The sequence below is a fragment of the Copadichromis virginalis genome, linkage group LG15 (genome assembly GCF_057382275.1).
Source record: "Copadichromis virginalis isolate Kocher_CV1m ecotype Utaka linkage group LG15, C_Virginalis_male_GT1.1, whole genome shotgun sequence".
Lineage (NCBI taxonomy): Eukaryota > Metazoa > Chordata > Actinopteri > Cichliformes > Cichlidae > Copadichromis > Copadichromis virginalis.
The window spans coordinates 10003542-10024884 of record NC_140632.1 but is presented as its reverse complement, the minus strand read 5'-3'; the positions used below and the strand labels follow the sequence as shown (position 1 = coordinate 10024884).

The 21343-nt window shown below is 41.6% G+C and overlaps 2 protein-coding genes across 2 annotated transcripts in view; both read right to left on the bottom strand.

Annotated features, from left to right (window-relative positions):
• The window catches only part of rps6kc1 (ribosomal protein S6 kinase B1), a 28495-nt gene extending 17838 nt beyond the window's left edge, over positions 1–10657 (bottom strand). Inside the window, exons 1-11 of the mRNA XM_085431822.1 lie at positions 10485–10657; positions 9146–9181; positions 7936–8056; positions 6365–6480; positions 6195–6288; positions 6029–6082; positions 5133–5555; positions 4694–4818; positions 4376–4474; positions 2590–2637; positions 1930–2062 (exon numbers count right to left, since the gene is read on the bottom strand). Coding sequence (XP_085287948.1) covers positions 1930–2062; positions 2590–2637; positions 4376–4474; positions 4694–4818; positions 5133–5555; positions 6029–6082; positions 6195–6288; positions 6365–6480; positions 7936–8056; positions 9146–9181; positions 10485–10586 — 1351 coding nt within the window. The 5' untranslated portion in view covers positions 10587–10657. The remainder of the gene's footprint in view (positions 1–1929; positions 2063–2589; positions 2638–4375; positions 4475–4693; positions 4819–5132; positions 5556–6028; positions 6083–6194; positions 6289–6364; positions 6481–7935; positions 8057–9145; positions 9182–10484) is intronic.
• A 355-nt stretch (positions 10658–11012) lies between these two features.
• On the bottom strand, positions 11013–21049 carry moxd1l (monooxygenase, DBH-like 1, like). Its single transcript, XM_085433545.1, has 13 exons — positions 20651–21049; positions 18771–18917; positions 17878–18030; positions 17712–17795; positions 17334–17489; positions 16653–16755; positions 15708–15877; positions 15545–15633; positions 15351–15447; positions 15199–15258; positions 14087–14205; positions 13915–13993; positions 11013–11514 (listed from the first exon to the last, which is right to left on the bottom strand). The coding sequence occupies exons 1-13, from the start codon at positions 20918–20920 to the stop codon at positions 11359–11361; spliced, it is 1683 nt and encodes a 560-aa protein (XP_085289671.1). The 5' UTR covers positions 20921–21049; the 3' UTR covers positions 11013–11358.
• Positions 21050–21343: the final 294 nt, after the last annotated feature.

The following is a 21343-nucleotide window of genomic DNA, read 5'->3' as shown; positions in this document are numbered from 1 at the left end:
GACTTAATAAACTAATCCGTAAGGCCAGCAATGTTGTGGGGATGGAGCTGGACTCCCTCAAGGTGGTGTCGGAGAGGCGGATGCTGTCCAAGATAAAGACAATGTTGGATAACACCTCCCACCCACTCCATGACATGCTGGTCAGTCACAGGAGCATGTTCAGTGAGAGACTGAGATTACCGAAAAGCACCACTGAACGACACAGGAAATCATTCCTGCCTGTGGCCATCTCCCTGTACAACGCATCCACTTAACACACTGTTTGCTGCTACAACTACACATGTTTCTTTTCCAACTATTTATCTATGAGTGACTTATGTATGTATGTATGTATATATATGTATATATTGTACTATTCTTAGTTAGTGTATTGTCTGTCTTGTCTTAATGTTGGTTTAAAATGGAGCACTGTAACAAAAAATAATTTCCCCCAGGGATCAATAAAGTATTCTGATTCTGATTAATTAATAACTGACTTAAGTACAACAAAGTATTGGCACACAAATGAGTTTGAGAGTTTGGGGATTTCCATGCAGGTAGAAATCCCCATTTTTTTGACACCATTTTCCAGATGTGCATCTACGGAGCCCCGCAGGGGACATGGGAGAAAAAAAAATTAGTTAGAAAAAAAAAATTAAGACGGACTTTTGCGAGATCTCGCAAAACAAACTCGGGATGTCGCAAAAGTATTGCGAGATCTCGCAAAAGTTTTAGCCGCATTCTTTGGAGGCCGCCAGCTCGAAGCCGACCAGGAGGTCGAGGCACGATGTGCCGGGAAAGCGGTGTTCCTCCCGGCTGTAGTAGGTCTCGACCTCCCGTTAGCTTCGAGCTAGTGGGTGTCAGATCTCCAAAAACGTCGGAGCACTTTTGCAAATATGTGATGTCTTGTAAACCGAGCAGGTATTTGACGTTTACACAACTACATTCACGCCTCAAAATATCTTAAAAGTGTATTTTGTGACCCAGAAAGAGTTACAACTAAGTAGCTGCCGCCATTGTTGGAATTCAACTTTCGCGAGAAAGTTTTGCGAGATCCCGAGTTAGTTTTGCAAGATCCCGAGTTTGTTTTGCGAGATCTCGCAAAAGTCCGTCTTAATTTTTGTTTCTCCTATGTCCCCTGCGGGGCTCCGTAGCATCTCACTTTTCTGAATCTGAAAATGCTACATCAAAAAAAAAAAAAAAAAAAAAAGAGTGGCTACATACACACAGGCATACATACGTATCACACGCAGCTGTAGTGTAAGTAATTGGGAGCTAGCATCTGCTGTGTGCAATTAGAATGAATACGAAGTTCACAGTGATGATAATGATAGCGGGGCAGCTCGATGGCTTAGAAAGTAAAACCCATCCACATGTTGTTTTGTCCAATGTCACTCAGGTCACTGCCTCTTTCCGTCTGCCCGTCTATCCTTATTCAGCCTATCAACTACCTCCATGTTAATACTATAAAAGCAGGACTACTACGGGATTTTTTCGTGTAACAGGAGTGAGTCATAATGAGTGAAACGGTTTCTGATTGGCTTTATCAAATCCTGCTGAACATCCCATATGAAATTCAATACTGTCCACTAATATTAGCACAGGATGGTTATGGAGTACACCAGATTGAATAGGTTACAGGGCGTTAAAAAATATGGCTGCCATTCATAGTATGCACTCACCCACGCACACAGTCTACACACACATCCTAGAGTGAGTGGGATGTAAGGATGCCCAGGTGTTGGCATAGCTAATGAAGCATGGCGCCACCTGGTATTCAGAATAATGACCTGTGACACACACCCATCTCTATCAAACATCTGTCTGGAACAAGGGCACAGAGAGGGGCAGGAGACCGGAGAGTCAGGAGAAGGAGGGGAAAAGAGAGGTGGAGGTAAAGAAGACAAATGAGGGAAGATGAAACAGATGAGACTGAAATGTGTCCCTTACCTTCAGCATACTGCAGCAGAAGAAAAACTGTGTCTTCTGAGACAACAAACTTTCTCAGCTGCACCATGTGGGGCACAGAGCGAGGCATGATGTTCGTCTTCGTCCGCCCACAGTCACTGCTTTTCCTCAAACCCTGCAATAAAAAAAAAGAAAAAAAAGATGAGAGGTGAGTCATTAAAGGGAACATATGCACTGATTCAAATAACAAGCATTTAAGTAGAAGATAAGAAAAGAGTGTGCATGAATAGGAGGAAAAAAAATGTGGCAAAGGAGAAACTTCCCATTAACCAAGTGCTAGTTATGCCCTGTGGCAACCCAAAGTCACCGGATTCATCAAGCTACATACAGCACAAGAGCCACACAAATCTATCAGCGCTACATGTAAAGTTCACATCGGGTGTGAGAGTGTGTATGCATGCATGCACGTGTGCGCACGCGTGTGTGTAGTCATTTATGCCTGCGCGGTGCGTTGGCATCTGGCACACGTCTCACACCTGAGAGCAGAGGAGCTGACAGGGACAGGCCCATTAGAATCAATTACACCAGTCACACACAGGGGCTTCTGGCACACTTCACACTTACAGTCAGGACGAGGAGGATGCAGGGCAAAAAACCCACACCACAACATAACGCGCGCGCACACACACACACTAGACTTACTTTCAGGATGAAAGTCTCTTGTGTTCTCTTGTCCATGACCAGAAGAACCTGCAATAGAAGAGTACCATTAATTGCAGGACACGAAGAGACATATGCAGACTAAGATGATGTAGTGGTTATGTCCTCCAAAGCAGTTTTTTTTTTTAATGACCAGGTCAGGACACACATAAGGTTTACTAAGAGATTAATGCAGGCCCCTAAATTACACTAAATTGACACTACTATGTCAGATCCTGTTGTGCCAACCAAACAGTCTCAGTGATATTATACAGAAAAACAAGAATCAACAGAGCTTTAAAGGATATAAAAGACCTAAATATTCTTGGAAATATTCTAGCAAATCTGGCCATTCCTTGGTCCTTAAAAAAACATTCAGAACAAAGTGAGAGTCACTTATAACTCTGTTTATATACAAGACTGAGCATCAATTTTAGAGAACATGTGCTGTCTAAAACATGTCACCACAGAGCTATGCAATTTGTCATGACAGAGGCAGTAATTACTAGCAGTGTCATCACTAAACTGTCAGATGTCAACAGAAAGGGAAAGCAAATCCTTTTTTTCCCCATTTAATTTCCCTGTTCTTTTTCACTTCCCCCCTTTTTCCTTCCTGAGATCTTCATTTTCTCCCTTCTTCCTCATTTCTCCTTTCCTCTCTGACATCTCCATCGCTCGTTTACTCCCTCCCTGTCTCAGGGGAGAGCTTGAGCATATGTGTGCGACCCAGTGTGTGTGTGTGTGTGTGTGTGTGTGTGTGTGTGTGTGTGTGTGTGTGTGTGTGTGTGTGTGTGTGTGGTGCATGTGTATGTTTTGAGAGTGCGTTCTCTCCATGTGACCCTGACTGGGACCAAACAGGTGCAGGCTAAATGGATATGAATGGAGCAGTGAGTAAACAGAGTGGCGGTGCTAGCCAGGGTGCTAATATAATTAAGAAACAAACATCAGGGAAGGGGGGAGATAGATAGGAGGGGTGGGTGAGGCGGTGCTGGTGGGGGCAGCAGGGTGAGGACCTCTCTCCATCTGTCCCCGCTGTCCCCATTTAAAGTAAAAGGAGGAAGGAGGAGGGGGTGGAAATAGATAAGAGGAAAGAAAACACCACTGCTGGATAACTTCATCTTTGATTGAGGTTTTTTTGTTTTGTTTTAACGCCTCAAAGACTTCTGACATATTGTGTATTTTGAGTGCACCTCAGTGGAGTTATACATGTTGGTATTGTGTCAACGTTTTCCTTAGGGTTTGTTGTTGTGTGTGCGTGTGTCTGAGTGAGTGTGTAGGATGAGCATCATTGATTCAGTGTTGTGTGTCGCTCTCTGAGCTGCTTGCCAAGTCATTTCATGGCTGAGTGGAGAAGTTGCTTCGCCGGCAGCTGGTTGAGAGGACCAGCAACCCAAACTGACCTTGTGGTAGTCATAACTGATGCTAAACATACACACACTCAGCCCTTACCATACATCCAGTAAATCTACTGTGTTTTATTACCCCTGATAAAAGAGATGGTCAAAGAAGTAAAGGACACACAAGGAAGAGAAATCTGGAGTTGGATAACATCCATACTCTGGGTCGAAGTCATCATTAAATTAACGAATGTCTGCTAGCCCTGAGTGTAATTATTTTGTGAGAATTCTGCTATCAAATTACATGAATGTGTATTTTAATGAAATGTGTTTTCATTAAAAAATTACTTGGTAGAAAAAAGGCAAACTGGTGATTGGGTGAATGAAACAACACTTAAATGAAGTCATACAGTCAGCTTGGAGGATGCAACACTTGTAAATTGAAAGCATACCTTATCTATGACCCCTAACACCCTGTAAGCTCTCAGCTCCTCAGATGGACTCTGCTGCCCTCCTCTGTTCAAAGAAGAGCAGCACTGTACCCCAAAGGCCTTGAAAAGAAAAACCTTTCAGTGTTTCATACATATGCAATTAAATCATTCATTCAAAAAGATAAACTTATTTCCTTTAATCATTTAATCAATTCATTCACAAACTTATGATGTTTTCACTGCAGTGCGTGTGAGGAACCTGGTAGATGCATGCATATAAAGAACATTTGTGTAATACAATACAGAAAGCCTATGAACCAGCATTTCACTCCCACTCACCACTGTTTGTGTTGACCCTTGACCCATGTTGCTTCTCAGATACTGACTAGATATTTGCTCTGCACGCATCAGATATTCGGCAGTCTTCTTTTTCACGGCCTCTCGCCGTGTAGCACTTGGCTCACCTAAAGAAAAAAATGTAATTAATATTTTTTTAACAAAGTAGATCGAATAGAGTGGAGTCTAAAGTTAAAAGCATGGAATTTAAATGGCTTACAAAGTAAAAATGACGCATTTATGCTTAATAGATCCTTTTTAAGGTACATTTGTAGTGAAATTTTAACAAATTGGACGGTTTCTGGACAATGCTTTTTCTGCATTTCAATAACTGCCAGTCTACAACATCAAAGCAAGAGTTCTAGGTAAGTTCCTGAGCCCAAGTGTCACTCAACTACTATGAGACCATATAGAAATTTATTGAGCTCTTGGTCAAACTAACCTTGCACGCCTTGCAGCAGCAAGTCAACTCCACTGCGATAGTATGAAAAAGCTGCCTGGTAGTCCTGTTCCTTCTCCTTTTGGACAGCAAAACAAATGAGCTCACTGGCTTTGTCCAAGTAGTCTGAATTAACGTCCTTAAGGTTGCCGCCAGTGGATTTTTTCAGACTGCTGGGGAAGAGCGGTGCTCGACCTGGCCAGCTAACCTCTGGGTTAGGGGCTGAGGAGGCAGGGACCGGGGCAGGTGATGGAGTGCGACGTACATGCAGGGAGGGCAAGCGAGGGCTGCAGCTGCTGCTAATGTTGGTGGCTCCCCCTTGTGGCTGGTTTGGGGAGGTGTGACCTGAGGCCATGCCATCATCCAACTCAGCCAAAGAGTCTGTGTCCACCGCAAGGGAGGTCAAGTCGCTGTCACTGGATGGGCCTAGGAATAACAGGAATCCCGCAGTCATAACGGACAGCTACAAACATAAACCTTTAACAAAACTACATCATCATCTTCCTCTCTTTAGGGGTAGCCACAGTAGATCACCTGTCTCTCCATCTCACCCCATCCCTAGTATCCTCCTCTGTATGTCCTTCTTCACTACATCCACGAACCTTCTTTGTGGTCTTCCCGTTTTCCTCCTGCCTGGCAGCCCTATATTGATTGTCCAAAATGTCCACTATTCCTTCTCTGCACATGTTCAAACCATCTCAGCTCTTCCTCTCACGTACTCATTTCTAATCCTGTCTCTTCTGGTCGCTACCATCTTATAAATCTTTAGTTTCACTCTTCTGTCACAAATCACCCATGCTCACCCTCTCCATCCTGTCTTGACTCTTTTTTACACTCACCATTTATTAGATCCATATATATCCCAAAATATTTAAAGTGTGCAAGTTTATTGTACATACCTCCATACTCTGATGTGAGAGTCAAATCTTCTGCCCCACTGATATCTCTCTGAACTGAAAAACATATCCAGACATCGCAAAGCAAATTTGAATTAGCACCTACTAATCAGCACCTAAGCTGAAAGGAAGACTAATAACAGGAAAGACATTCTGTGTGCAACCCTACCATCAGAGCTACAGTCTGATAGAGTGTCAGCCAGGAACTCAGAAAAGGGTTCCGCTGGTCCAATGAGCTCTGAGCCGTCATGGACCTCACCACCCTGGACAATAAAAAATAATTCAGTCAAAAGTTTTTTGCGATTATTCTTGTGTTTCTGTCAATGTGTACTAGAATACCTTGAAGAAATCTTGGATATGCTGGCTATTGTAAAGAGCAGGGATATTAGCTGAGAACTGCAGGAGATCCTCAGAGCACTGTCTTCTTTCCTCAATCACCGAGTCATCAAAACGACCTACGACAGGCACACACAGATGCAAAAAACATACATAAGTGATGCTTCCATTACGCAAGTGATTATACTGTATTTATTATAACTAGTGCCTGCTTACAGTATAATAACACCAAGCTATCTGAAGTGGGCAAATCCATCTCTACAAAGCAGGGCTGCAACGATGCGTCGATATAATTGATGACTTCAACTATGAAAATTTGTCACCGTGGAATTTTATTCTCGACGCATCATGTTCTAAAACCATGCACTAAAGACGTTACATATAAAACGCATGGAAAAATCTGGAAATCAGTTTTTGACACAACACCGGCACCCTGGAGCTGTGACGTCGACTCTGAATGGGTCAGTTTTAAGCAGTCAAGTTAGTGCATTGCGTTAATACCTTGTTTGTGTTCATGTGTGTACAGTAATGTTTATATTAGCTTACCTGTCAGAAACTTTTCATGGATGATGCTTGCTAAGCGAACACTGTTTCAGTTTTGTTGGCTAGTAAGTGAAATGCGATAGAAAACCATTAAACAGCAGTAGCTACACTGTCTCCTAGTTTCTTTCTCACATCAATATCAGGATTAAACAGTGTAATTGGTATTGATCACTACACCATCTGAGAAACTATGAAATAAAACTAAATTTGTGATTTGGTTTTATTTCCAATTCTGTTTTGTTCAGCTTTCCTAGTATTAAGCAAAGGCGTATAGATGAGTTTGTCCTGAGAAGAGGCTCTTGCACCTCTCAAATGACTGAAGTCATGACAGAGAGGATCCTCAGCATGATTATCAGCAGCTGGGGACATCATCTCAAAGATAACAGTCCAGAGCATTTTCACTGCAATCGTGCATTCATGAATTAAATCATCTGTGAACTTTGCAAATTTTTTTCATTTTGGACTGGAAAAAAAATCTTTATGATTTAATTTTAAGCTTTATTTAAACTTATGGACAGAAGCCATTTTTAGTTTCCTATTTGCACATAACTTTTTTTTTGCCAAAATACTACTAACACTTTAATTTGTATTACCTAATTTTTTATTTATTTAATTTTTATTCTCACAGAGTTCCTCTTGAGTAATGTTTAAACACATTTGATTATTTTCAAAATCCTTTGTTTCCTGTGTCATTATTTTAATTTGCTTTGGGACGAGACAACAGGGTAACAGCGGGAATAAGAGTTATTGAAATAATTGTTGACCGATTAACTAATCAAAAAAAAAAATTGGCAGATTAGTCGACTAACAAAATAATCTTTAGTTGCACGCCTACTACAGAGTCTAACATTCACATTTTTCTTTGTTCAAAATCTCAACAACTCAAAGATGAGGTACTGTAGAATCGAAAGAAATCTCACAGAAGAACAAAACTGTAGAGGAGTAATTCTGTCAATCAAGACAAGCTTTCGCTCTGGATAATTTTAGGGCAAATGTGTGACACAGGGGAATAGAGAAAGTCATCTTCTTACCAAAGACCTTGGCCTTAGCAAAGGGAGGAAACAGCTCTGATTGGCCACATGCATTCTTGTGCAGCTGCCAGAGATTCTGATGGAGTTTCCGGAAATCACTGTATCTCTTCCACACTGTTATCTACAGAAAGACAGACACAGAAGACACAGATAAATCAATCATTTGGGGTTTAAAGATCTATCTATCTTTAATTGAATGGATTATGATTATTATCGTTGACTGAACAAAAGCAGCTGATTTTCTACTTGTTTGTAAATGCAAGCTCATTGTCACCGATAATGCTATTAAATCACTGCTATCTTGTTAAACTCAAAAATAGCTAACATAACAACCAGAGTACTCCACAGCCTTTAACTCCAGAGACTTTTCCCTCATGTGACTGCTACTAGGCCAAAACATAAATCAATGTAGTCCACATTTTGCTGTCATCTTGTGTTTCGAAACTTTAAATACAAGCCACAACAACCAGAATGAAGCAGTTACTTAGTGGAATAAAGAAAAGCATAATGGCCACATATTGAGATGCTACTGTGGTGTGCGGAAATTTTAGGCTGCTGGATGGTGTGGGGAAAAACTAGGCCAATCACATCCTCCAAACAGGAAGATTACTCAGTAATGGAGGTATGTGTGTTTCTGGCAAAACATCTCTCTGTCTCTTAGAAACACATACAGTAATTGACATCATGCCTGTTGCATTAGCACTGGTTGTGGGCTTAACTGCATTCCTCAGTGTGTTTGAAATGTAAGACAGCATGCATGCACAACACAGACAAGTATGGTTGGTTTAAATACTCTGTAAAACCGTGTAAAATGAGCAGAATAATTAATGAGTAACTTCGGTGGATTTCTGTCCATACCAAGGCATATATAGATAGTAAGCATTTAGATTAAAATAAATAGTGCAAAAGTTAGATATGAACAAGTTTCCAGGTGTAGGCCTAATTATCTGTAAACTACATTTCACAATGTTTCTGGTTAAAAGACCTAAGCTTCGGTTTCAGGATATAATGTGTAAAGAAGCCATAAAGCCAGATTCTGAAATTCATGAATTAAAACGAGTAAAACGAAATATCTGAAACTGAAATATCTCCTTGCCATTATTTTTGGATGAGAAATACAGTAGCCCTTGTCTTGGTATTTCTCAGTTGTCAAAGGTAAAGAAGCATTGACCACTCAAAAAATGGATTGAAAAAAAGCTGCATGTCTTACCTCCTGGACATCCTCTGGATTCTTCCTGGAGATTATCTGTGTAAAAGAGGGAGAAGAGAAAATCCATGTGAGTGATCCCTATCTCTTGCTAGAGCAACTTCCTTGCAGGGCTGTCACAAGTATGAGCAGGGACAAGGCTCTGAGTGTCACAATGACGGCATTATGTACAGTGATGGAAGTCTCGAGTGTTAGAACGAGACATCACCCAGAGTCATAACAAGGACAGCAGCCAGACAAAGACACTCAGCCTGCCCCAGTCCAGTTTTTACAATGCGAATGTAGCAATGTGATCGCATAAGTGCTGATTAATAATCAGATAAACTCAATCATCAGTAGGCACGCTGCTCTACGTATCTCACCCTATTCCTAGCATCCTCCTGTCACACTAACCCTCTGCATGTCCTCCTTCACTACATCCATTAATTTTTTCCTGTAGTTTTCCTATTTTATTCCTGCCTGGCAGTTCTAAGTTAAGCACCCTTTGCCCAATATATCCACTATCCTTCCTCTGCATAAGTACAAACCATTTCAGCCTTGCCTCTAAACAACCCAAGCTAGTCAGTCCCTGTGATATAATCATTTCTAATCTTGTCGATCCTGGTCACTACCAAAGAAAATGTTAACATCTTCAGCTCTGCCTTCTCTCTTTTTGTCAGTTCCACTGTCTCCAAACCTAAACCTAAACCTAATCTCCAACTTTCTAAACCTTCCCTCTGACATTTACTGTTATCCTCCTGCCAGAAATCTCCACTGGCACTCTCCACCCACTCCACCCAGCCTGCACTCAGATGCTTTAGATGGTTGACCCCAGGTATTTAAACTCATCCACCTTTTACTTCACTGTTACACTTGCCTCCTCCTCATTCGTACACACGTATTGTGTTTCGGTTCTGCTCAACATGCGGATCATAAAGTACTTCGGCTTTAACACAGAAGTGTTAAATAGTTTTGTTAGCTGAAAATGTAGCGAAACAAAAGAACGAGTTGCCACCTCCTGAATATCTGTGTATCACAACACTATACATAACATTAACTTAGTTGTTTAGCATCAAACCATTAACACCCGGGTTAACTCTGGGTCACATTCAATTCGCTTCAAATCGACAGTGTAAGTTAGCAAATAGAAAGCATGTATTTTGAAACAAGAGAGGGTATGAATGTGCCCATTAGCTACACATATGTTCTCAAAAGCTGTCGCCACTTTTAATTCACCGCCACACGGTTAACCTGACGTTTTTATTTGGGTCTCTTTATAATCATAACAGCTTGGCTAACACTGCTAGCTATTGACACCTAGCATTAGCCTAGCCTTCCCAGTGCTCATCGTCTATTTACTTACCCTTGCAGTGACTTTGTACACAGTGTAGCCTTTCTGGTGCTTCTTGGGATCTGTAACAGTATAAAACCGAGCAAGTTCTCCTCTGTCCCGCTGCGATATCATTCTGATATTGACAACATTGCCGAAGCTACCAGCCGGCTAGCCGTACACATTCATTCTCTGACTGCACAGTCAGTAACATGCAGACAAATAAATCAGAGCGCCCCCTTTAGGAAAGCAACTGAACTGTAATCTTTGTCTACGGGAATGGCAGTTCAATTTGCTACCGGTGAATTTCTTTATTCCGTGAGTGATCAGATTTTTTTTAAACACAGAAATTAACAATTAGACATTAAATCAATAGAATATATGTCACCAAACAGAAAGTCATTTTTTGTGCAACATGGGAAGCATATTATGTCATGTACACTTGATCTGTAATTAACTGTTAATCTTAACAACCAACATTTGGATTTAATAATACAGAAAGTTCTGATCTACTCAATTAGCAAATAGTAATGCAATAAAGGAAAAAAAAAACTGCATTCATACTGAAAATCATGCAAACTTTTATTATTGCCATTTCAGAAACAATAAATGTTTTTATTGCTGCTGTGGTAGAGACAGTATCCCAGCTTACAAACTGAAGTTGTGCTTCAGTATTAATGGCTTAATATGTGTAATGTAAATATCCCTGTCCCTGTGCTTAGTATGAAAATCAATCAGGTGCTAAAGAAAATGACTGTGATTAAAATTTAACAAGAAAGATAAATGATATCATAAAAAGAGAAACCAAAAGCTTGGAAAATCTGATGTAATGTCGATACAGTAAAGATTTGAACAACTCTGTCTTCCTTTATAGGGATTGGAACTGGCTCTATTGCCAATGCCTGGGCTACATTAATATAATCCAGAGTAGCACAAGTATGATTCCTGCAAGATTCACAATCCAGGATGTGCTGAATCTGTTTGAAGTGTTTCTAATCTGGCAAGCAGCAGGTGTCTTCATCAGATCCCTTACAGTGCCATTTGGGAAAAGGTTTGCATTGTGCTGCAAATAAAAAAAAAGATAATCACAATAACACTTTTTTTCTGCAGTTAAAAAACAATGAAATATCTTGCTTTTTTTGTCAGTGACTTCCACTTAAATGCCACATACTGTAGAGAAAGACAAATAAAAGCTCCAACTTTGTGATTATGCTGTGTTTATCATATTTTGATCATAAACCATAAGAACCATTTATAAAATCTTAAATACGCATGCATAGATGTGTGTGACAGTATAGAAGCCTGGCTTACTGGCCAGTCAAATATTATTATAAAAATTAACACTCCAAAGATGCTTAGCATAAATGCAAAATGGCAACAATACAGAACAGATGTAGAGGAGGAAACAATGTTAGATAAAAATAAATACATGTAAAAAACAAAAACAATAGGTCAAATGTTAATGATGGGATCACGTTCATCCATCCATCCATCCATCTTCATCCGCTTATCCGAGGTCGGGTCGCGGGGGTAGCAGCCTAAGCAAAGAGGTCCAGACCTCCCTCTCCCCAGCCACCTCCTCCAGCTTGTCCGGGGGAATACCAAGGCGTTCCCAGGCCAGCCGAGAGATATAATCTCTCCAGCGTGTCCTGGGTCTGCCCCGGGGCCTCCTCCCGGTGGGACATGCCTGGAACACCTCGCCCAGGAGGCGCCCAGGGGGCATCCTTGCCAGATGCCCGAACCACCTCAGCTGGCTCCTTTCGATGTGGAGCAGCAGCTGCTCTACTCTAAGCCCCTCCCGGATGGCCGAACTTCTCACCCTATCTCTAAGGGAGAGGCCAGCCACCCTTCGGAGGAAGCTCATTTCCGCCGCTTGTATCCGCGATCTCGTTCTTTCGGTCACTACCCACAGCTCGTGGCCATAGGTGAGGGTAGGGACGTAGATCGACCGGTAAATTGAGAGCTTCGCTTTTACACTCAGCTCCCTCTTCACCACGACTGACCGGTGCAGCGTCCGCATTACTGCAGCCGCAGCCCCAATCCGTCTGTCGATCTCCAGCTCCCTTCTCCCATCACTCGCGAACAAGACCCCGAGATACTTGAACTCCTCCACTTGGGGCAGGAACTCATCCCCGACCCGGAGTGGGCACTCCACCCTTTTCCGGCTGAGAACCATGGCCTCAGATTTGGAGGTGCTGATCCTCATTCCCGCTGCGTTACACTCGGCTGCGAACCGCTCCAGTGCGAGCTGGAGGCCCTCACCCGATGAAGCCAACAGAACCACATCATCCGCAAAAATCAGAGATGAGATTCTGAGGCCACCAAAGCGAAAGCCCTCCGCCACTTGGCTGCGCCTAGAAATCCTGTCCATAAAAATTATGAACAGAACCGGAGACAAAGGGCAGCCCTGGCGGAGCCCATCACCCACCGGGAACGAGTCCGACTTATTGCCGGCAATGCGAACCAAGCTCTTGCAACGGTTGTATAGGGATTGAATGGCCCGTAGCAATGGGCCAGACACCCCATACTCGCGCAACACCTCCCACAGGACGCCCCGAGGGACACGGTCGAATGCCTTCTCCAGGTCCACAAAACACATGTAGACTGGTTGGGCAAACTCCCATGCACCCTCAAGTATCCTCGAGAGGACAAAGAGCTGGTCCAGTGTTCCGCGACCAGGACGAAAACCGCATTGTTCCTCCTGTATCCGAGGTTCGACTAGCGGACGAACCCTCCTCTCCAGCACCCTGGCATAGACTTTCCCGGGGAGGCTGAGGAGTGTGATCCCCCTGTAGTTGGAACACACCCTCCGGTCCCCCTTCTTGAAGATGGGGACCACCACCCCGGTCTGCCAGTCCACAGGTACTGCCCCTGATCTCCACGCAACATTGCAGAGACGTGTCAACCAAGACAGCCCTACAACGTCCAGAGCCTTCAGGAACTCGGGGCGGACCTCATCGACACCAGGGGCTCTGCCACCAAGGAGTTGTTTAACTGCCTCAGTGACCTCGCCCCCGGAAATTGGTGGGTCACACCCCTCATCCCCAGACTCTGCTTCCTCCCCGGAAGACGTGTCAGTGGGATTAAGGAGGTCCTCGAAGTATTCCTTCCACCGCCCGACAATTTTCTCAGTCGACGTCAACAGCGCTCCGCCAGCACTATACACAGTGCAGGTAGAGCACCGCTTTCCCCTCCTGAGACGCCTGACGGTTTGCCAGAATCTCTTCGAGGCAGTCCGATCACGTTCACATTCATATTATTTCCTGTACTTTAATAACCCAGCCACTATATGTCTGAAGTTGTAAAGAAACAAGCTTATTGATATAAACATTTTATATAACCTATAAATAATAAAATATAACGTGTTGTCGGTGCCAGTATCTATCTTTTAATCTTCAAAAACATTTGATTAAATCCCACAGGAAAAAAAGAACAGTATCAAATAACTAAGACTGATACTTACATTACTGTTTATGATTGCTTGATATTGCGGTGCCTTCTTTAACATCATTTCATACTCAGTGATCTTATCCATGGGTATTCTGTCAAAAATCAGTATATAGCTAGTTTACTCAAATGCATATGTATGGGGAAAAAAATCAAAAGGGTGGCTGAAGCATTGCATCAGAGCTTACTTCTCTGCGTCTATCAGCACTCCTTTGGTATCTGGAATGCTAACGCATGAGGTGATGTTGATCACAGGGTAGTAGAACAGGAAAGCAAGGCACATCTCATTGGTAGTTGCTAACCCCATCTGAAAGGAGCATGCATTAGAGATTCAATGCAGTCTAACTTGCTTTCATGGTGTAAAATGATTGCGAGATCTTCTTCTTCCAGCTGCTCCCTTTAGGAGTCATCACAGTGGATCATTCTCCTCTGTCACACCAACCCTCTGCATCTCTTCTGAGGTCTTTCTCTTGTTCTCCTTCCTGGCAGCTCCATCTTCAGCATCCTTTGTCTGATAAATCAACTGTCCCTCCTTTGCACATGTCCAAACCATCTCAGCCTTGTCTCCAAACTGTTCAACCTGAGCTGCCTCTCTGATGTACTCATTTCTAATCTTGTCCAGTGTGGTTCCTGATGAAAATAATAGAATCTTCAGCTCCAGCTCTTTTCTTTTTGTCAGAGCCACGATCTCCAAACCATACATGACAACAGGTCTCATTATGATGTATGGTTTGAAGATTGTGCTTTTCAAGGTTTACCATCCTGTAAACTTTCCCTTTCACTGTTGCTTCAATCACAAATCATTCCTGACACTCATCTCCACCCCACTTACCCTCTATTCCTGGTTAACCCCAGGTGTTTAAGCTAGTTCATTTTCACTACCTCTACTCCCTGCAGTTTCACACGTTACAAATGTCTCCCTCTCATTTACAGATATTTTTTCTTTTTATTCATCTTTGCTCCAGAGCACACCTCCAGGTCTCCGCTTGACTCCCTATCCTCACTACAGATCACATATCTTTTGATATTATTATAATGAATAGGAAGGAACACTGTGTTCATATCTGTATGCTTCTTGATACAAGGATTTTGCTGCTATGGGAAGCAGTACATATTTAACAGTCATAATCACAGCTGAACATTGTGCATTACATGTCATTTCTAAGATATGGATGCAAAAACTAGTAAACCACTTGTTTGTTTAAGATTACTTGTGCTACATTTTTTTCTGGTTTCACTCAGGCAGTCTTGATTTCATTCAAGCCATATGATGACACAAGGTCATACACTACTAACCCACCTTAGTGACTGAAGCACGATTGGTAGTATTGTAGGTGCACTCCACTACAATTTCATCCCCCTGTAGTGGAAGGAAAAAACCATAGACAGCTAATTGTTTTCCATTTTTCTCTATTGTGTTCATAAATGTGCATGGAAGTAATGAACCCTTACCTGCTTGATTGTCTTTATGCTTCCCAAACTGACAGCCTGTTGTAGATCAAAGTTGTAGTTTTCATCTATGCCCAAAAAATCTATCTGTCGTTCATTTCTGCAGTGGGATGCACCGGGAAAATCAACTCTAAATTCATGCAGACGACATTGATTGCTGTTGAGCTGCATAGAGTCTGCCTTTTTTTGTTTTTTACCTGAAGTGGCCAGCTCTGACTTTCGTCCCAGCCAAGTGAGTGTGCAAGAACACAGCAAACACTTGAAGATCAGGCACAGGGTTCAAAAACTATGGGAAGGAGAAAAAAAACTTTTACAGACTTTTTAAATACATCTTGGAATCCATATTGCAGAGGTGCATACCTTTGAAAAGTAAGCAGTGTTGCATATGCCGTAGGTGTGGAACTGGTTAGCTTTTGGAGGGATATCGTACTTCACGCTTCCTGGTAAGACACCTGTAGTCATAATGCCCACATCATGCTGCCGTAGCTTTGCAGTATAGTGTAATCTTAATCCTGAGCTGTCTTTAATGCCTGTAGAGAGAAAAAGAACAGTCAAATACTACTACTACTACTAATAATAATAATAATGATATTAAAGTTAAGTAAATAAATTCAAGATCATAGGAAGCATATTAAATTTTTGACAAACATAGTTGGATACTGGGTGTCAAAGTGCCTCAACACTTTAACTAGATCGCCAACCTAACTGGGTGTTTTGGTGGTGGCAATGGAAAGCACAGCATAACACATCTGTGCCGCAGTATTTAAACATGGCTCCCCAGGTGCCCCCCACTCTAGCTGGGAGCCGGTTTTCTCCCAGCGTTGGTATGTAAGATTAAGATTAATGCTACCCGTTTTAGTCTGAGGCATCTATCCATCCATTTGCTTCTGCTTATCCTTTTCAGGGTCACGGGGGGTTCTGGAGCCTATCCCAGCTGTCATGAGGTGAGAGGCGGGCTACACCCTGGACAGGTCGCCAGTCTGTCACAGGGCCAACACACAGGGACAGACAACCATTCACGTTCACACCTATGGGCATTATTATAGATTTTTCAATTAACCTATCCCCACAAACTGCATGTCTTTGGACTGTGGGAGGAAGCCAGAGTACCCATGCAAAAATTAAGGCTTCTATCAGGCCAGAAATGTTTCATCATAGTGAAAGATGAACATTTTGAACAACTCTGGATTAATTTTCAGTGACACTTTAAAATAATCCAGATCAATGCGGCAACCTCACTGCAGAGGTCAAGGGGTCATATTTCTCTTTTAACTTGTCCTTAGTTTTAATGAACTCACTATTTACCTTCTTTCCTCTCTGGGTTATTGTAATGGATTTCCAGCCTATAGAATGCATCGCTCTTCTCTCCTCCAATGGGAATTCCCACATTTTCCGGAAGCTCGTACACCTGAAGATTTAGAGATGAATTGTAGGAGAACTGATGTAACACTGGCACAGAAACAACACACACAAGAAAAAAAATGATGTGATGTAAATTTAATTTAAAAAAAAAAACAGTCCCACAAACTCAAGTTAATCCAATATTTTCTCTCATTTTAGTCAGTTCAGATGAACTTTAACTATTTTGGATATTAAGTACCCGCTACATATAAAAATATAAATAAACTTTACATTTTGTCTGACTTGTTTTTGAGTTTTCAAAGTTGATGTTTGACTTTTGTTTATTTAAAAAAACGATTATAAAAGTGAACAATAAATATTGAGTTTTGCTAAACTGAAACAGTGACTCTGTTGTACTCGTTCCTCGTAAGTTATGTCAGCTTATTCACACGGGAGTCATAAACGAAAACTAAGTTCTTGTTACTAAATATTTATGAATTCAATTATTAAACAATTTTACTTTTATTTTAGACAAAAGGTACATGTCAAATGCAATCAAAATATTGGAGTTCTGATAAGGTCCAACTGTTAAGTTAATAAACTTCTGCTAACTTCTTTAGGTTTACAGTGTACAGTCTCTCTCACCCCGCCTCCCACTCCCCAAGAAGCCACTATTCCAAAGCAGCTGTCTCCTATGTCTCCAATGTAGCATGGCTTGTCATAAGGCTCTGTCACTTTGGGGGGACAATGGTACAGCAGCATATGATGAATGAGGTCAAGGTGCTCGATCACGGGCTCGATCTGAGGTAAATTAGGAGAACGAGGTTGAAATAAACATAAAAATCACAATGACAGCATATAAATTCATAAAGTCTACTTTGTTGTGACACTTTTTTTATTACGGTAGTTTATTTATGCTTACACATACATCAATGTGGGTGTGCTTTTATATGCATTTTAATTACCCAATCAGACACAAATGAAAGAACAGTGACGACAGAAACATAAAGAAATAATGCTTACCTGGTAAATATGATGTTTTGTATTTAACTTTGGGAACTGCATAACTTTGCAGTGATAGTAGGTAGTGTTGGAAGGGACTATGATCTGTAAACAACAAATATAAAGGTAAATAAACAACAAACAATACGATATTTCTGATCTGACTGTTATTGTCAGTAATTCTTACGTTGTCCACCGTAGCACTAAGATAGCTGGAGTTGGTTGGGATGGACTTTGGCATATAGTTCAGTAGATTTACTTCTTTGGTGCCTCGTCTGGACACGTGGTAAGAGATCTCATCTGTTTTCCCATAGGCAAAGATGAGTTTGATTGGCTGAGCCTGAGAGAGAGAGATGGTAATTTAGGTCAGGCAATATGATCCCTTACACATAGAAGCAATACAGTAATATATACATTCTTGTGGAAGGTGATATTGTGAGACGTTTCTGATTATTAATATCTTTTTATACCTTGTAAAATAACTTAACATGTTACATAAAGTGGTTTAATGCGCTGACTGTGTAGATTTCTGTGCTACTGCAAAGGTGTACTATAGTCTTTGAGTCTTGCTACTAGGAACTGTGTAGCATTTCATGTGTTCAAAATGAAATCATGCCATTGTATTCTTCTGGAAACCCAGGGCAATGTGTGGAGGAAAAAAAGCCCGGGGAGCCTAACAAAAGAACTGGAATTGCAGATTGTAGACTGTGAAACTTGAGCATTAGACAGAGAATTACATCTATGGCAACAAAGAAGGAAAACAGAGAAAAGGGTACAACAAAGAGACTTAACTTGTGTTTCAGGCCTAGACAACAAAGTCTAATTGTGGTGTCATATGAGACCTATAGATGTGGTATGAAGAGAGAAACGTTGCACCTCTTCTCAGCATGATTCACTTGTTTGTTTTTATGTTTTTATGGGAACTATTTTGTAAAACAAAACCAAAAAACCAAAAAACCTTCATTAGACAAAATAAAAATAATAATTGTGATGGCTGTGTCACACTAATCCCACACATGCAGACTGTGATAAGGGGAAAGAAAAAAAAGAAAGAAAAGAAACAAGCAACAAAATAGTTACAGTGATCTGGAAGTCTTTATCATCACACGTTTTAATAGGCCTCTTAAAGGTCATGACGGTTTGCCCCTCATTTTCCTGCATAGAGAGGAGAGTGTAGCTCTGCTGTGCATCCTCTAGAGGCATGGAGTTGCCCGTGGCGTATCGATCCTAATGGAAAAAAACAACAGCAGAAAGCCAGACATTAGTCTCTGGCACTGTTAGGTGTGTCCTTTTGAAAGATCACTTACAAAAGTTGTGTGGTGTGAAAAAGGGTTTGCCCACGTCTTGATTTCTTTTTTTTTTTTTGTATGTTTGTCACACTTAATTGTTTCAGATCATCAGACAAAGTTAAATATTAGAAAAAGATAACACAAGTAAACACAAATGCAGTTTCTAAATTAAGCTGTTTATTAGTAAGGGGAAAATCAAAACCTGCATGGTGATTCCTCTCTATAAACCTAACAACTGGTTGGGCCACCCTTAGCAGCAACAACTGCAATTTTGGCCCACTCATCTTTGCAGTATTGTTGTAATTCAGCCACACTGGAGGGGTTTCAAGTATGAAATGCCTTATTAAGGTCATGCCACAGCATCTCAATCGGATTCAGGTCAGGACTTTGACTAGACCATTCTAAAGTCTTCATTTTGTTTTTCCTAAGCCATTCAGAGGTGGACTTGCTGGTGTGTTTTGGATCACTGTCCTGCTGCAAAACTCAAGTGTGCTTCAGCTTGAGGTCACGAGCAGATGACTGTAATTCACGGTTCCATTTACCACAGCAAGTCTTCCAGGCCCTTACGTAGCAACACAACCCCAGACCATCACACTACTACCACAGAATTTACTGTTGGTATGACGTTCCTTTTCTGAAACGCTGTGTTACTTTTACACCAGATGTAACAGAATACACACTTTCCAAAAAGTTTAATTTTGACTCATCAGGCCACAGAATATTTTCCCAAAGATCTTGGGGATCATCAAGATGTTTTCCGGCAAAACTGAGACGAGCCTTTCTGTTCCTTTTGCTCAGCAGTGGTTTTCATCTTGGAATTCTGCCATGAAGGCCACTTTTGCCCAGCCCCATTTTTAGTGGAGTCACTAACCTTAACACTGACCTTAACAGAGGCAAGTGAGGTCTGCAGGTCTTTAGATGTTGTTTTGGTTTCTTCTGTGACCTCCTGGAAGGGTCATCAGTGCACTTTTGGAGTAATTTTAGTAGGCTGGCCACTCTGGGGAAGCTTCACTACTGTTCCAAGTTTTCTCCTTTCGTGGATAATGGCTCTCACCATAGTTCACTGGAGCCCCAGAGCCTTAGAAATTCCTTTATATCCCTTTCCAGACTGATAGATGTCAGTGACTTTGTTTCTCAGCTTTTTCTTTGGATCATGAAATGTTTTGTTGAGATCTCCTAGCCCGCTTCAGTTTGTCAGACAGGTTCCATTTAAGTGATTTCTTGATTCAGCAGGTCTGGCAGTAATCATCCCTGGGTGTGGCAGTGACACTGAACTCAGCTTTGTATAACATGTGGTTAATCACAGTTAATTTGTGATTTAACAAGGTGTGGGCCATCACTTTTTCACACAGGGCCATGTAATAATAAGAAAACAGGAAGGTGGCAAGCACTTTTTCACACCGCTGTATCTATTTTTTCTATTTCTGTCCTTGACAAATACCGAACAGGACACAGTAACACTAAAAACTAAAACTATGCAAATCTAAAAACTAAACAAAAATTAATAATTTTCAATAGAATCCAAACTAAAACAACTGATATGAAACTGAAAAGAAAACCAAAACACAAAATTAAATTAAACAAGATGAATGAGGATGAAAGCTTCCAGCTGTTTATACTAAATAAGTAAAAATACAACAGCTGCTCATTTATAATTATTTCATAACTAACCGAGAAGTAGCTTCCACTGGATCCAACTCCTCCTATGACGATGTCTGATCCTTTCATGTCTCCGTTCGGGCTCAAACCAAAACCCACCCAGCCTGTGGTGTTGACCGCCAGCTGGAATGTAATGTCACCTGCTGGATTGTCAAAGCCCCACTTCAGGCACACCAGTTGCTCCTGGTCCAGGTACTCCATAAAGGGCATTGTGACATCCATCGCCCATGACCCTGTTGCGCAGATCAGTAGCAGGGAGAAAAAGGGAAGTGGAGAGCACATGATGCCTCTGCAAAGCTGCAAAGCTGAAACTCTTCAAACTGAGCTGAATACTAGCGGGGCTGCCAAACTCCCTCCCACCATCCAAAGACACACCTGCGTTTCGAGATCAGCTCAAGTGATAGTGGGGGGGAGGGGGGGGGGGGGTAAAGTGCTCAGGCATTTACTGTTTGCCCTTGCTGAACAATAAAAACTGGGCTCCCTGTCACATTCTCATCCTTGTAAAACCTCACAAGAGTTTCAAACTCAACTTCTTTAAAGCCTTAGTATTAAATCCGTAATTGAATCTTTTATGTACTAGCAGTCTCCAGCCACAGTGCTTTTCATACAGCACTAAAATGTCCACAGGTAGGCTGAAGATTTCACCTACACTTTGTTTTGTTTTGTTTTTTAACTGCCAGGCTCAGGTGATTGACATATGAATGG